Source organism: Coregonus lavaretus (assembly GCF_964263955.1).
Source record: "Coregonus lavaretus genome assembly, chromosome: 17".
NCBI lineage: Eukaryota > Metazoa > Chordata > Actinopteri > Salmoniformes > Salmonidae > Coregonus > Coregonus lavaretus.
This window is the reverse complement of record NC_140004.1, coordinates 17,621,344-17,638,757: the sequence shown is the minus strand read 5'-3', so window position 1 is coordinate 17,638,757 and position 17,414 is coordinate 17,621,344. Positions and strand designations below refer to the sequence as shown.

Genomic DNA, 17,414 nt, shown 5'->3' with positions numbered 1-17,414 from the left:
CAGCTCGTAAAACATATTCTATCTAAACATAGAGAACTGTGTCAGTCGGACTCAGTCCTGAATATGGACGTCATTGGTGCACTCCCACACCTGCTATGCACCCACCCAAGGCAAGCTATAAGGTCCTAAGAAAGGGAAAAGAATAACCTGTCCTAGAAAAGGTCCAGTTCAAATCAAAGAAGTTTGAGACATCCTAAAATCATTCATTCTATGATTATAGAATCTGTATAGATAAGCTGTTTCAGTTAGCCCTGACGTGAAGCGACAAGCATGCTGACCCAGGAGGAAGACGAGGAGAGCGAGGAAGGGATGCATGAAGGGATAGAGGGAAGGTGACAGGTGGGATCACCCCATTTGTGATTAGTATGGATCTTTCAGTGTAACATTTCTAGTGTTGATTCAAGAGTTAAATTAACACTGTAAAGAGTTATATTAACACTCAATGATGTAAAAGAACGCAAGTGTTGGTGTTCCCATTATTATCATATTTCCCAGAATACTTTATTGCAGGTAGATTTTTAGAATTGTTTGTGTCAATATCTATGTTTTTGCATGTACATTGATTGATTAATTAATCTTATGCTACTCATATATAAATAAGATACATTTTTCTAAATGATTCCAATCTGTTATTTGGACTTATTGTACCTGTTATGGTTGTTCCAGTTTATATATTTAAGGTAGTCTTATATCTTAGTCTTCCTAACCCTGGCAGTCATTCTGAATGCAGGTTGCGTGTATAAAAAATATAAATAAATGTTGGATTCCAATAGGAATTGCACATCACTACGCAATCCAGCGTAATGTGATTCACAGGGCTGATGTGGCCTGTAAACTATGAGTTTCAGGCCACTGAATTAGAGTAAAACTAGGCCCTCAAAAGAAGGCCTTATAAAATATGTATTGTATTGTCTTAAATAATTACATTTTAATGAGTTAGGATCTCACTTGGTGAAGGCCACAGGACTGAAAATGAATGATTGCAACAGCCATGTCTCTGTCACTAACAAACACAGTCATGGGTGGTACTGGTAACTCTAAAATTCAATCGACAGGCACCCTGGGAAATATGCAAACAAGGCTTAAAACTACAGCAGGGCTATTCAATTTCGGTCCTGGAGGGTCGAAACATTTCTGTTTGGGATTTTGTATGGTTCTTCAAAGAATCATCCCATTTATGGTTCTTCATAGATCCTAAAATGGTTCCCCTATAGCATCGCTCTCAAGAACCTTATTTGGTTCCAACTTGCACCTTTATTTTAAAGAGTGCATGGTTGGACTGTAATTGGTCAAAGGGATCATCCTGATTTGATAAGACCCCTTGCCTTGGTCTTAGTCTCAGCTCTGTGGACAGTCGGTGGGCCTGGGTTACAGCCTGGCCTGTCTCCCTGACACCAACACCTCTGCCACATTTAGCGTGATCCAATAAATATGTCATCATGATTTTTTTTTAAAGCAGGGTGTTTTACAGTTTCCATGGTTATGTATTTTACTTTGTGTCATAAATATAGAAAAGGGGGGCATTTAACTTTCTCAAATCAATTCTCTATTTGGGTCATTCATTTTGTTTTCAACAATGATTTTATGAAAACGTTACCTCACCTGTCTAATGTCCATATCTTCCCCCCATGGGTGTGTGTTGGTTGCTCTATGTTGATTCTATTTGTGTGTGTGTGTGTCTGTTTGTTTGTTTTTTAATGTGCACAGGAGTGTTGGACATCAGGAGGGTTGGTGACCGGAGGTGACTATCAGAGTAGTCTAGAGACCATAGAACTAAACAGTAGACTGCATCCGATACACCATCCAGTCTAGAGACCATAGAACTAAACAGTAGACTGCATCCGATACACCATCCAGTCTAGAGACCATAGAACTAAACAGTAGACTGCATCCGATACACCATCCAGTCTAGAGACCATAGAACTAAACAGTAGACTGCATCCGATACACCATCCAGTCTAGAGACCATAGAACTAAACAGTAGACTGCATCCGATACACCATCCAGTCTAGAGACCATAGAACTAAACAGTAGACTGCATCCGATACACCATCCAGTCTAGAGACCATAGAACTAAACAGTAGACTGCATCCGATACACCATCCAGTCTAGAGACCATAGAACTAAACAGTAGACTGCATCCGATACACCATCCAGTCTAGAGACCATAGAACTAAACAGTAGACTGCATCCGATACACCATCCAGTCTAGAGACCATAGAACTAAACAGTAGACTGCATCCGATACACCATCCAGTCTAGAGACCATAGAACTAAACAGTAGACTGCATCCGATACACCATCCAGTCTAGCCTAGACTTCCCACTCTGCTCAATAGAACCTGCTGTGATGTCGACACTATACACGTAGACTAAACACTGTACTTTACTCTGGTAAACGCATGTGGTTTACCATAGAGGCACTAGCTCTCTACTGTAGTTCTACTCTACCCTGTCATGGTTACGGACTAATATAGAACAGTACAGAATGGAGTAGTCTAATTGTTCTCTAGTTCTATTAGATCAGTATAGACTAATACTATAGAGGTCTCCAAGTCCTGTACTATAGTCTCTATAGTTGCATCTTTTTGGCATGGTGTAGTTATACTCTTTATCCAATCTGAACAAATGACTATATTGTCAATTGTAAATATATAAATTCAATGGTTTGGCTTTTGTGTGACAAATTACATGGTGAATCTACAATTGACCTGACAGTTTATGTAATTGCATTATTATTATTATTATTATTATTATTATTATATTCATTTAGTATTATTATATTTCAGTCTCTGCACTGTTAGTGATAGCTTAGCTCTCACTTTTACTGAAGAACTGTGTGGAAGAACTGTGTGATAAACACACTATGAAATGTTGGCTTTTAAATAGCTCACAAAATCATCATAATGTCTTAGCGGGAGAGAAAGGCAAAAACAAACAAACACAAAGAAATAAAATGAGGCTGATGTGCTGTCAGTGTGTGAGGTTGACGGCTCTCTCCCCTGTTTGCGTCCGTCCATTCTCCCTCCTCGTCTTCCTCATCTTCCTCTTGTTCTGTGCTGTCCCTCCCTTTCTTTCGCCTACTGTGTCTCTTTCGCTGCCCTTTTTTTGCGGAGGTGAGATGTGATTGTAGTGCCTGTGTGAGATTCCAGGAGATCACATGTCGCATGTTGGTGACGAGAGGAGGAGAGGGCTGTGGAAGGCAGGCATGCCGGAAAACATTCCCACACTTTCCACCTGCACACGCACACCAATAAATCAGCACTTCAGGGGTTGTAAAAGTATTCATTACAACTAAGACCAGCTCTGGCTGGGCCAATGGGGTTATGGTTACAATTAGTTAAAATGAGAGTTTCTTAGTTCCAAATCTACCAGCAGATTCTTTCAGAGAGAAAGTAAATATTATACTCATCTATTTTTTCACCTTCTATGCCCCACGTTGTGAAAAAAAATGATCCTTTAGTTGTCTTACTGCTCTAGCTCTCATAATGACCTAATGCATGTACTGGTGCAGCATTATAACCCAGACACGCATGTTAAGAAGGAAGCCTTACAGGATGAGGCAAAGAGCGGCACCAAAGAAACCATAACCATGGACTTGGTTCACAGTTACCTGTATTGAGCTGTGTGTCTAAACTGGCCTTTCTCCTCTTAACTCCCTCCTCTAGATTGATCCGAAAGTTGCATTCCCTCGTAGAGCCCAGCCCAAGGTGAGTGAGCCAGTCTAGTCATGGTTTATCAGGGCTTAGTCCTGTGAGTCCAGTTTGAATGGCATTGCTGGGAGGGAGCAGAATAGCCTGTGCTTGCTATGTTAAGCTTTTCACATTCTATCTGGGCTAATGCCTTGTCATGAGATGAACATAACTGCTGCTGTGACATCAATGTGTTCCATCCTCTTGTGTGATCAAGTGGCTTTTGTTAACACCTTATACAGCACAATAATATACATTTGTATATTCATAAGAGCCTAACGTGTATACTGCAAGTTCACCGGCATTAATGCAGGTGGTGGTAGCAGAATACGTTTTCTACATAAGCAGTGTAACAAGTATGTTAATAATGTACTGTACTGTTTGTCGTGATGCCATAAAGATCAACATAAAGTCTGAAACCATTTTGTGGTAATACTTGGCCAGAGCTATTTCAGCTGACTCCAAAGGGAGATGTCTTTTAGGTGCTTTGAGGTAAATTGGAAGCTTGGCTGCTGGTGGTTTTTCCATTGGCACCTGAATTCATTTATAATTGAGATGGATAATACCAGGCTACCAAACTACAGCCACCATTAAAAGTTCATCTTAATCCATGGTGCTATCACAGTTATTCATTCATTCTCCATCCATTCATAAACTGACCAATTTTCCCTTGCAGCTAGTGACTCGGACCAAGAAGATCTTTGTTGGAGGTCTGTCCGTGAACACGACCATTGAGGATGTCAAGGCGTATTTTGACCAGTTCGGAAAGGTAAGCAGCATGGGAGCTAGTATAGCTATTGAAATGTGATATAGAAAGTAGACGTGTGGGGATCTGTGTCTCAGACTGTGTTGAGGGAGTGGAGATGAGTGTGATGTTGCAACATCCTCCATGCCACTGTTTTCCTCAACCCGTCTCACATCTTTGTTGTTTAGATAAAACTGATTGCTGAGTTAATGGTAAAAATGAAGTGCAATTGAAGAGTTGTTTTGGAAGAAAGGAGAGTTACTCATGGGAGGGGTGGAGGAGAAGAGGGATAGAGAGGGTAGAACGGAGGTATGGAGCATTAGGCTAAGTTAGGGAGAAAAAGTTTTGGAGAGGGAGTGAGTGTGGCGATGGTGGGGAAGGGGGAGGGATTATCAGAATCTGAATTAATCTGATGTAACAGCTGCTCCTACCCCCAACCCCCTCCTTGCCTGTTACCGTGGTAACCCGGCTTGCCCATTGTCCCCAAGTAATTCAGCGTTTTGTGTTGAGGGGGGGGGGGGGGTTGGAGGTTGGAGAGTGTCAACCCAGGAGTTGTGTAACAATAACACTGGTAGACCAACGGTCAAAACAGACCCAAACCAGCATACTTGTCACTTCCAGTCTGTCTTCAGTTCTTCAAACTTATGCCTTTGATTTTATTTGAATATCCATAGATATTTATTTGAATATCCGTATTGTACTCAAAGTTTTTACTCTTCCCACCATAGATTCCAAGGGCTTTGAAATGCAGAGCAGAGAGAATAAATGAAGGGGTAACAAAGGCAGAAGGGAGAACGGGTGCAGGGATTTAATGGGACTATTATGTCTTTGAACAAAGCTAGGCAAATATTTTGTTAGTTTGTACAGGAGTTCAATATTTACAAGGAGGTGCGCTGTGGTGCGCTCGTACTCCTCTGTTGAATTTTCTAACCTTTCTTACTTTTTGTTGACACTATTTTAAACAGACAACTTGAAATAGTGGTCGCAAGTAACCTACGCAAGTAAGTAAGGTGCAAATTCAGTAGGAAATCTGATAAACCAATGAGCCTGGATACTAACTAGATTAGCTTTCAACCCCAATAAAAGGCTGCGGCGAAGCTAATTTATGTAGTTTACCATTAGTCAGTCAGGGCAGAGTGATTATGTAATATTCAATTCAAAGTCTTGATAATTGAAATTATACTTCCTGTATCTATCACATACGTATGTGGCACACAAAATGCTTCACTCCCAATCATAAAACCACATTAATGGAATGAGACAGAGAGAGAGAGATGGATAGATGGAGAAATGTAAGCTCTAGCCACCCATGGAAGTTTCTGATTAGACTGCCTCACTGGACCTTTTGTCTCCTGCCCTGCTCTGGACAAGGGGGTGGAGAGAGGGATGGGGAGAGGATGAGAGGGAGGATGAGCAGTGTAAGAGAGGGGAAGAGGGGAATATTGTCCAGTGCACCATTAAAATGTCCCGTGTTTGAAATATATAGCTTTGAAGGACGGTTATTGACTTATTTAGAAACATTTAGTTAAATGAGGACATTATTGACGTTTTAACTTGTAAACTTGAATTGCACTGGGTACTTGTGGAATTATGTACAGTATGTACAGTTTGGTTAAAGTTTGGTGCTCTAAACTGTGGAGCAACATTGTCTGTGTTGTTGCATTGCTGTGTCATGGTGCTTGGCCTGGAAAGAGGCAGGGCTGGTTAGGGAGACAGGAGGGGTGATACAGAAATGTCAGAGTGGAAAGAGTCAGTGATTTGAGAGAGCGAAGACCGACAGGTCTTCTTTCACATTGGCTGGAGGCCCTCCTCCCTCACCCTTGACCTTTCTTTGTGCAAGCTGCCCAAGGGTGTCCCCAAGCACGAACACACACACACACTGACACACACGCATTGACTAACACAATGTATCAGCTCTGGGTGGAACCGTATAGGCGTGTGAATAAGTGGTTCTGGCAAATAGTAGGTGGAACCATGTGCTCCTGCCATTGGCTTTATTGCAAACTGAAAGGCATCAGATATTGAATGTGGAAAGCCTTTCTACAATATTAGTTAGCAATTCGTTTAGGAGTTCATTTGAATTATATTAGGTGTATGACAGTTCATGCTTTTTTATTAGATTTTGCATTGAAATGAATTGGTCTGTGTTCAGTTGAAGGTGAAACCTGGGCCTCTGTACTGTGAAGGAGGGAGGTACAGAGAGGGAGAGAGAGAGGGCACTAGGAGAAGTGGAATCATGGCTGACTGTGCCAACAGACAAAGCCTCCACACCTCTTTGTTATCTTGCTCCCATTCTTTGTCTCTCTCTGTTCTCCTCCCTCCCAATTTAGTCCCACATTTTCTGTCTCCACCTCTATCTCACGATACTGTATCTTTCACTTCTCTCTTTCTCTCACACACACCCGTCTCTACCTCACCATGGTCTGTCTGTACGTGTATTCTCTCCCCAGTCCCTCTTCCCCTCATCCAACATTATACTTGCCCACATTTCTACCTTACTTATTGTACCCCCTACCACTCTCATTCTCTTTCTCTCTTTCTGTCTGTCTGTCTGTCTGTCTGTCTGTCTGTCTGTCTGTCTGTCTGTCTGTCTGTCTGTCTGTCTGTCTGTCTGTCTGTCTGTCTGTCTGTCTATCTATCTATCTATCTATCTATCTATCTATCTATCTATCTGTATCTCTCTCTCTTCCTCTCTGTCTCTCTCACACTCTCACATATTCTCTCTCTCTTAACAATTAATGCTTGGTGCCGGATAAAGATCTTTAAGATATATTTTTGCACAGTTGCAATGGGAATGGCAAACTTTGGAAAGTAGTGGGAGCGAGGGTGGATTATGTCCTCTTTTTCAGAGAGAGATTGTGACTATGCAATTCAGAGGCAGGAAATCAAACTAAGAGAAACAGTGAAGTGTTTCTGATTTTGTGTTTGTCAATCAAAACTTTTCTAGCGGCCATCTTGTGCCCATGCATCATTCATTTCCCCCTCTTAAGATGTTTTCTTTCTTCTGTTTTCTTCTCTTCCTCTACTGTGCTCCCCTCCCTCCTTCCCTCTTCTCCTTTGTAACCGGTCCCCCTCCTCCACCCCTCCTCGTTTTGCCCCTTCTGTCCATCTGTTGCTGAGCCTCCCTGTAGAACTTGAGAAGGGGTGAGGTCAGACAATATGGCGCGTGTGTGCGTTGTGTGAGATGATGTGTGTAAAACTCTGTGTTTGTCTCCTCTAGGTTGATGATGCCTTGCTCATGTTTGACAAGACCACCAACAGACACAGAGGTAAGACTGAGTAACCCTCTCTCTGTCCAGTCCCCCAGTACTCCAAGCCTTACATCTCTGTATCCTCAATTGTTTTTTTACATTTACATTTAAGTCATTTAGCAGAAGCTCTTATCCAGAGCGACTTTCAGTTAGTGGGTTCTTCTTAATGTAGCTAGGTAAGACAACCACATATCACAATCGTAGTAAGTAATACGTTTCTTGAATAATGCAACTATCAGCTATCTCCTCCTTGTAGGCTGAACAGGAGGAACTGAGTAGGAGGAGAGGAACGAGTCTAGGCTAATTAGTCAGTCTGTTAATCGGGGATCAGGATAAAGCCTCCTTAAGCACCTCCTACCCACCCTGGGACTGATCGATTATGACAGCCCACCAGCTTTACTCGGCTGAGAGAGGTAGGGAGGCTCGCTCGCTGACCTGGCCAGGAGGGAGGGGAGGGAGGAGGGGATGAGCCAGGAACAGCGCCCCAGAGGGGGGAGGGTGCCAGTGTACTAAGCGGCTATTACAGTACCTAATACAGGAGGTGGTTAGCAGTAGTGCATTAGCCCCACTCTCTAACTCCCAGAGACAGTAGAATGGATTTACCTAAAATTGGGTCTGAGATGCTCAATAATGGGAACAAGGGCTTTAATCAATGGTGTTGCCATGCACTTCATGAGCTGACACTCCTCATATTCTTTATTTGTATTTGTCCACTCCAGGGTTTGGCTTTGTCACGTTTGAGAATGAGGATGTGGTGGAGAAAGTGTGTGAGATGCACTTCCATGAGATAAACAGCAAAATGGTAAGCTAAGAAGTCAATCCTTCGTAATTCAATACACAATGTAATTGTTAGAGTTGTAGTTGTTGACTGTTTTGTCCCCCTCGTGTGTTTCTGACAGGTGGAGTGTAAGAAGGCTCAGCCCAAGGAAGTGATGTCACCCACGGGATCGGCCAGGGGGCGCTCTCGGGTAATGCCCTACGGCATGGATGCCTTCATGCTGGGCATCGGCATGCTGGGTAAGCTCATAGTGACGATGATGATGACAGTAATGTCGATGATGATGATGTGGCCCCTCATATCCTTTTACCCCATACCATCAAATGACTGTGTTAAGAATCTTCTCATAATATCATATTTTATATTATGTGTAGATGATTTACCACAGATGTTACTACCGCTACGGGACAGATAGCATACCCTTAATAAGATAATCTCCCCTTAATAAGATCATTTCATATTTGAGCCTGCCAACTGAAAAGTCTATTAAAACATGTGGTACCAAATTAGTCTGAGGTACCCTGGAATTTATGCACTCTATGATCTTGGGATAAAGTAATGCATGTATGTGTGTAATATTGATATTTATGAGATATATAATAGGATTTAGTGGTTAAAGCATGCCTCTGAAGATGGGCTAATTATGACACTACCATATACTGTTCAGTCTGAGAACTGCAATATTCCCAATGACGTTGGCAGGACAACAGGGAATTATAGGCAAGGGTACAGTTGTTAAGTTAGATAAACTTTGAGCTGAGCATACATACACAAAATATCCTGTTGGCTGATCTAGACTAAAGAATGTAATTGACTGTATTGTTTCTGTGAACCTGTTGTTACATTGACAGTATCCTCTTTCACAGGCAGGGGGCAGCACTGTTTCACTCAAACACAGACGCATGACTGTCCTTTCACCATAGGTTACCCAGGGTTTCAGACAGCTACCTATGCTAGTCGAAGTTACACTGGCATCACCCCTGGATATACCTATCAATTCCCTGGTAAGAACCTACTCCTCCACCCATTCATACTCCCTTGAGTTAATCATTGCCATTTTGTCCTGTCCCTGGACCGTCACAGTGTAGTGGAAGAGTCCAATCATTTGATGATGGTTGTGTATTTCTTAGGGTTTATTCATTTTCACTTGGTGTGTGTCCAGACTCGTCATACTGTATATAGCTCCCACAACACAGACAAACTCTTTAACCAATACACAAACATGCCTCCATGGGAGCTCATAAAGCACTCTGAGTGTCATTTGCTGCTAATAAATATCAGGGAGTGGACCACATGTGATTGTGTGTGTTTGTAAGAGAAAGAGTGGGTATGTTTGTGGGGGAAAGTATATTCTTATTCCATCCTAACGTATTACGCTTGAACAACCAGTTAAGCTGAATTTTTCTGCTACGTAAATCTGCCACTTCCCATTCCATCTTCATTTCTTCCTCTTCCTCCATCTCCCTGGTCAAATCAAATCAAATCAAATGTTATTTGTCACAAGGCTCCCGAGTGGTGCAGCGGTCTAAGACACTGCATCTCAGTGCTTGAGGCGTCACTACAGACCCCCTGGTTCGATTCCAGGCTGTATCACAACCGGCCGTGATTGGGAGTCCCATAGGGCGGCGCACAATTGGCCCAGCGTCGTCCAGGTTTGGCCGGTGTAGGCCGTCATTGTAAATAAGAATTTGTTCTTAACTGACTTGCCTAGTTAAATAAAGGTAAAATAAAAATAATAATACAAATGTGCCGATTACAACAGGTGTAGACCTTACTGTTAAATGCTTACTTACAATGCAGTTCAAGAAATAAAGTTAAGAAAATATTTACTAAATAAACTAAGGTATAAAAAAATCTAATCAAATCAAAAAGTAACACACGAAAATGACATAACAATAACGAGGCTATATACAGGGGGTACCGGTACTGAGTCAATGAGCGGGGGTACAGGTTAATCGAGGTAATTTGTAAAGTCACTATGCATAGATAATAAACAGCGAGTAGCAGCAGTATAAAAATGTAAATAGTCTGGGTAGCCATTTGATTAATTCTTCAGCAGTCTTATGGCTTGGGGGTAGAAGCTGTTAAGGAGCCTTTATGGTCCTAGACTTGGCGCTCCGGTACCGCTTGGCGTGCAATAGCAGAGAGAACAGTCTATGACTTGGGTGACTGGAGTCTTTGACCATTTTTTGGGCCTTCCTCTGACACCGCCTAGTATATAGGTCCTGGATGTCAAAAAGCTTGGCCCCAGTGATGTACTGGGCCATACGCACTACCCTCTGTAGCGCCTTAAGGTCAGATGCCAAGCAGTTGCCATACCAGGCGGTGATGCAACCGGTCAGGATGCTCTCGATGGTGCAGCTGTAGAACTTTTTGAGGATCTGAGGATCCCTGCCAAATCTTTTCAGTCTCCTGGGGGGGAAAAGGTGTTGTCGTGCCCTCTTCACAACTGTCTTGGTTTGTTTGGACCATGATAATTTGTTGGTGATGTGGACACCAAGGAACTTGAAACTCTCGACCTGCTCCACTTCAGCCCCGTCGATGTTAATGGGGGCCTGTTTGGCCGTCCTTTTCCTATAGTCCACGATTAGCTCCATTGTCTTGCTCACATGGAGGGAGAGGTTGTTGTCCTGGCACCACACTGCCAGGTTTCTGAGCTCCTCCCTATAGGCTATCTCATTGTTGTCTGTGATCAGGCCTACCACTGTTGTGTCGTCAGTAAACTTAATGATGGTGTTGGAGTCATGCTTGGCCACACAGTCGTGGGTGAACAGGAAGTACAGGAGGGGACTAAGCACGCACCCCTGAGTGGCCCCAGTGTTGAGGAGCAGCGTGGCAGATGTGGTGTTGCCTACCCTTAACACCTGGGGGCGGCCCGTCAGGAAGTCCAGGATCCAGTTGCAGAGGGAAGTGTTTAGTCCCAGGGTCCTTAGCTTAGTGATGAGCTTTGAATTAGTGTAGGTACACTTGGCATCACTTCTCATGTATTGAACCAGCAACATGTTTCATGTTAAGTTTGGACTTGAATGTTAAATTGGTAGTGTTGAGCAAAAGGGTTTGAATTTCTTCCTGCATGGGGCGGCAGGTAGCTTAGTGGTTAAGAGCATTGTGCCAGTAACCGAAAGGTCGCTGGTTCTAATCCCCGAGCCGACTAGGTGAAAAATCTGTCGATGTGCCCTTGAGCAAGGCACTTAACCCTAATTGCTCATGTAAGTCGCTCTGGATAAGAGCGTCTGCTAAATGATTAAAATGTAATGTAAAATGTGTTGAACGCTGTGCTGTAGTCAATTAACAGCATTCTCACATAGCTGTTCCTTTTGTCCAGGTGGGAGTGTGGAGTGCGATTTGAGATTGCGTCATCTGTGGATCTATTGGGGCAGTATGCAAATTGGAGTGGGTCTAGGGTTTCCGGCATGATGGTGTTGATGTGAGCCATGACCAGCCTTTCAAAGCACTTCGTGGCTACCGACGTGAGGGCTACGGGGCGGTAATCATTTAGGCAGGTTACCTTCACTTTCTTGGACACAGGGGCTATGGTGGTCTGTTTGAAACGTGTAGGTATTACAGACTCGGTCAGGGAGAGGTTGAAAATGTCAGTGAAGACACTTGCCAATTGGTCTTCGCATGCTTTGAGTACACGTCCTGGTAATCCATCTGGCCCCGCGGCTTTGTGAATGTTGACCTGTTTAAAGGTCTTGCTCATATCGGCTACGGAGAACATGATCACAAAGTCGTCCGGAACAGCTGGTGCTCTCATGCATGCTTCAGTGTTGCTTGCCTCAAAGCGAGCATAAAAGGCATTTAGCTCGTCTGGTAGGCTCGCGTCACTGGGCAGCTCGCGGCTGGGTTTCCCTTTTTTTCAAGCCCTGCCACATCCGACGAACGTCAGAGCCGGTGTAGTAGATTTCAATCTTAGTCCTGTTTTGACGCTTTGCCTGTTTGATGGTTTGTCCGAGGGCATAGCGGGATTTCTAATAAGCGTCCGGATAAGTGTCCCGCTCCTTGAAAGCGGCAGTTCTAGCCTTTAGCTCGGTGCAGATGTTGCTTGTAATCCATGGCTTCTGGTTGGGAAATGTACGTACAGTCACTTATTGATGAAGCCGGTGACTGAGGTGGTATACTCCTCAATGCCGTTGGATGAATCCCAGAACATATTCCAGTCTGGGCTAGCAAAACAGTCCTGTAGTGTAGCATCCGCGTCATCTGACCACTTCCGTATTGAGCGAGTCCTGCTTTAGTTTTTGCTTGTAAGCAGGAATCAGGAGGATAGAATTATGGTCAGATTTGCCAAATGGGGGGCGAGAGAGAGCTTTGTATGCATCTCTGTGTGTGGTGTAAAGATGGTCTAGAGATGTATTTCCTCTGGTTGCACATGTGACATCCTGGTAGAATTGAGGTAAAACAGATTTGTTTGCCTGCATTAAAGTCCCCGGCCACTAGCAGCGCCGTTTCTGGATGAGCATTTTCTTGTTTGCTTATGGCCTTATACAGCTTGTTGAGTGCGGTATTAGTGCCAGCATCGGTTTGTGGTGGTAAATAGACGACTACGAATAATATAGATGAGAACTCTCTTGGTAGATAGTGTGGTCTATTTCTTATCATGGTGTCACCCTAGTTGTATGTTCTCTGCAAGTGTGTGTGTGTGTACGGATGAGTGTGTCCCTTACCTCGCTGGTGTGGTGTGTTTCAACAGCACTCTGATGTTTCTGTTCTAGAATTCCATTTAGAGAGGACCCCCCTTCTGACATCACCACACCCCCCTGAGCTCACAGGTCAGTCCCTCCTCTGGACTTTACAAGCAGCATGCTGTCAGTCTGCTACACACCCCTTTACTGTGCGACACACCAGTTATTAAACAGTGACACCAGTTATTACACAGTAATTACACACCACACAGTCGTGGGTTTGCACTCGTCAGTGTAATGTAGCCCCATATGTTAGAGTTGGACATGATGTCAATGATAATGATAAAAATCTCCTCTTCTCTGTCAGCCATTCCTCTGTCGGCATATGGACCAATGGCAGTGGCGGCAGCAGCGGTAGCTAGAGGTATGTATGTATGATGGGTTGAGAAATGATTGCCAATTTGTTGTACAGTATTTCTCCTGTGTACCTAATGATGTGTCTGTCTACTTATTTGCATCTGTATATGTTATTTTAGGCTCCGTCCCCTCTCGCTCGGGGGGGTTCAACAGCCCTGGGCCAATGGCAGACTTATATGCAGCAGCCAATCAGGAGTCTGCTGTCAGCAGTTACCTCAGCGCTGCAAGCCCCTCCCCAAGCACTGGGTTCGGCCATAGTCTGGGGGTAAGACACAGCCCTTATCACGTAGGTATTTTAGACCCTATTCATGTTTGGAAATGCAAAAGGTGTCTGCATACTATCTGTTCAGTTTGTCATAGGAAGACTATCTATGCTATATAGCAGTGCTCCTAAGATGTTGATCTTGGCACGTGTTCATAGATCCATCATGCAATAGTGTCCAATCCTGTGTTATGACCGTATTTACATTGAGGGGGTCTGTTATGAGGATAGAATTGTCTGTCAACTGTTAAATCAAGTCAAATGAACAAGAAATGATGCTCTTGGGTAATCTACTGTCCATTTTGACAGATTTTGCTGGCACATTTGGTGAGGGTTGTGTTATTGTATTGTTGAGTGTGATATGATGGGCGCTCCCTCTAATCTCTCCTGTGTGTCTGACTGCTTCCTACAGGGTCCTCTGATCGCTGCGGCCTTCACTAACGGCTACCACTGAGAGAGTGAGTCTGCCACTACACCGCTCACAGCATCACATACTCAGAAGAGTTCCATTCAAATAAATCACTCTAATTTACTGTACATTTATTGTAACAATATAATGTTGCCTATAGAAGCATGAAAATGGTCTCTATTTCTCTGCAGAGCTGTGAACTGAGAGATGGAAAGAGTTGAAGCTGCTTTGAACTGGTCTGACATGTCTCTGTATGGTTACTCCTCTCTGGCCGTGTGACCCTGCAGCTGCAGTGGGAACACTGACCCTTGACCCCTGATGTCCCCGCCCCTCCTCCCACTGAGGATCTCTCTTCTTCAGACTTCCTGTGTTCTGTCTTTACATCACCTCCTGTCTAACATGTTACTGTAGTTAGCAGAAAGGAACAACAACCTTTAAAAATATATATGTTTCTGCTTGTATTAGAAAAACATGCTGAAAATTCTAGTTACTTTTTTATTGTGTCTTATTTCTTTTGACTGTTTTGTGAAGATTGTAATGTAATCTCATATGTCTTAATTCTTTGTTTAGTTTTTTTATTCATTTGATTATTTTGTCAGAAGAAGGTGTTTTATTGAGAGGCGGTGAGGGAGAAAAAGTGATCTCCAGGTACGAAATATGTGAAGGACTGGAGAAATAATTTGTACTGAATAAGTGTATATTTATATTTTAGTACATACTGAATTTTAACAGAACATTGCTGATTAATACAATTTTTTTATGTATTACAAATTTGAAAAATGTATATCTTGGTAGGTTTTTAACAAACATTTGTTATACTAATAATGGTAAAAGTAACAAAATTGATAGTCATGAGCCTATTTCCAGTCAGATTGAACTGTGTGATGTCTGTTTTTGTAAAATATTGTAAATATATCTGTCTTTTGGATTCTGCAAAAAGATAGGGGTATTGGGAAGGCAGTGATGGTATTTGTTTTCAGCAGATGGTTTTGTACTTTCATTCATACTGTTCGGTGTTGGGCACCCAGACTGTTACATATCATAGTATCATAGTGTATTTGTGTGATTCATAATCTTTAGCTATCTGAGTTGTGAGACTGGTCCAGGTCTGTCAGAGTGAAAGGGTTTGCTCCTATACTGTGAATTCACCCAGGAACCCCTGTTATCAGCACTGGGAGAGAGAAAGCTTGAGATGTTACATAAATGTGGGCGATGCAGGTGTGGGGATACTCCTCTTATATGAGTAGGCCTAAAACAAGCTGTTTCTTTCCTCATTACTTTGAACTTATTTTATTGTTGTTTTAGAATTATAATTTTGAATATGTAATGGTTGTAAAGGAAAATGAAGGACAAACATGCAGGAACAGCCGTAAAACAGTTTCACGATGGTACGATTTCACAAATTGTGTTGATGCGTGTGACTGCGCGTTTGTGTGTTTATGTGTGTGTGTATTGTATGGCTATGTGGTCACACTTATTGGCATCAGGTGTGAAATGTATTGTCAGGGAATGGATACATTGGTGGCAAATGTGAATTTATAACCGCCATTTTGGTTTGTTAATGAACTTCCTTGTCTCTGTCGATGTGTGGAGGGGATTCATTCATTCATTTCAGTGCTAAATTAACACTCTCAGAGGTGGTCCTGAGGCTCTTCCATGATGAGATTGTATGTATTTCTCCTCAACCCCCTTCTCCACACTGACAGATACAATGTATATCTATCTACTGGATGACACAGACTGGAGCCATGAACTCATAAGAAGCTATATACTTTTTTAAGAGACAGCAATCATTTTGTAAACATTTTTTACGTTTTTGCAATGGGAGGTTAAATAAAGTGTTTTAATTTTATGGTTAGTTTAAGAACAAGAGGCGCTGTCAATTTCTATCACCAAGTTATAGATTTTGATATTTTTTTCTAAGCCTGCTGATTGATTGCCATGGTGTTGCAGCCTTTGGACTCTGTGCTCACTCTGAAAGGTAACGTTCTTGTCAACACTGTAACCCTCTTTTTCAATTTTTTACAATTCCTAATAAATTATTTTAAAACATTCTACTAATGCTTTAAGTTGTAACTGGCTTTCCAAACATAGTTTTCATGAAAAGGTTTAGAAACAGTATGAGATGAAGCGAGGGGGTAGTAATGGATTGATTTTCAAGCTTGACATGACTAGTATACTGTACTGTATGTCAGATATAAAGGGATTGCAGTCTCTCCCACTGGCGGACTTACCATTAGGCGGAAGAGGCAATTGCCTCAGGTCTCACATCATCAAGGGGCCTCGAGCTGGGCATAACAAATATGAAAATAATTTATCCACTTGAGGCCCCCCCCATTCTCCGCTCGAGGCATAATAAAAAATAAAAATTCCCATCAAAATCTGTCTGTCTAAGCTAGAGATGTCTGTTGCGGTGGAAGGTGGCAGAGCTACAGCGGTGTTTGTCAGACCAGGACACATCTCGAAAATCTGTCTTCTCACGAAAACGTCTGTAGTGTCCAAACAGTTTGGAGTACAAATGACTTTGACCCATCTATGGAAAGATGAGACTCACGAACATGATGGTGTTCTCCGACTGAAGGTAACCCGGTACCAGGCCAAAAAATGAATGTCAAAATGTATACAGGTAATTCCACTATAAAAATTATTAGCATTTTTTTCCTGAGCTTTCTTACATCTCTCAGATATAGGACAGACACTTAAAAAATAGCAGTAAGGCCAAATTCAATGTTTTATCCCCCCCCTTTTTTTTTTACATGGGTCCTAAAATTCCAAATCAAATTTGTATTTTGTGTTTATTTGTATTTATTAGGGATCCCCATTAGCTGCTGCCAAAGCAGCAGCTACTCTTCCTGGGGTCCAAACATATTAAAACACTTACATATAAAACAAAATGTAAAACAGTACATCATATAACATTATTACACCACTACCTATTTACAATACAAAATGTTTAATACCACCATACAACAATATCACAATGTGTCTATACTTTTGTGTGTGTCTCTTCACAGTCCCCGTTGTTCCATAAGGTATATTTGTACCTGTTTTTTAAAATCTGATTCTACTGCTTGCATCAGTTACCTGATGTGGAATAGAGTTTCATGTAGTCATGGCTCTATGAAGTACTGTGCGCCTCCCATAGTCTGTTCTGGACTTGGGAACTGTGAAGAGACCTCTGGTGACATGTCTTGTGGGGTATGCATGGGTGTCCAAGCTGTGTGGCAGTATTCCAA

At 42.5% G+C, this 17,414-nt stretch overlaps 1 protein-coding gene across 6 annotated transcripts in view; it reads left to right on the top strand.

Moving 5' to 3' along the window:
* Positions 1-16,235, top strand: part of LOC311144776 (RNA-binding protein Musashi homolog 1-like) — a 30,373-nt gene extending 14,138 nt beyond the window's left edge. For 3 of the 6 annotated variants that reach the window (XM_084180885.1, XM_084180881.1, XM_084180884.1), the window contains 11 exons: positions 3,668-3,709; positions 4,368-4,460; positions 7,657-7,705; positions 8,407-8,489; positions 8,587-8,704; positions 9,332-9,469; positions 13,181-13,237; positions 13,458-13,514; positions 13,627-13,793; positions 14,182-14,227; positions 14,370-16,235. In XM_084180885.1, coding sequence (XP_084037011.1) covers positions 3,668-3,709; positions 4,368-4,460; positions 7,657-7,705; positions 8,407-8,489; positions 8,587-8,704; positions 9,332-9,469; positions 13,181-13,237; positions 13,458-13,514; positions 13,627-13,793; positions 14,182-14,223 — 846 coding nt within the window. In that variant the 3' untranslated portion in view covers positions 14,224-14,227; positions 14,370-16,235. The remainder of the gene's footprint in view (positions 1-3,667; positions 3,710-4,367; positions 4,461-7,656; positions 7,706-8,406; positions 8,490-8,586; positions 8,705-9,331; positions 9,470-13,180; positions 13,238-13,457; positions 13,515-13,626; positions 13,794-14,181; positions 14,228-14,369) is intronic. The other 3 variants (XM_084180886.1, XM_084180883.1, XM_084180882.1) reach the window with 3 other exon arrangements.
* The last annotated feature ends 1,179 nt before the right edge of the window (positions 16,236-17,414 follow it).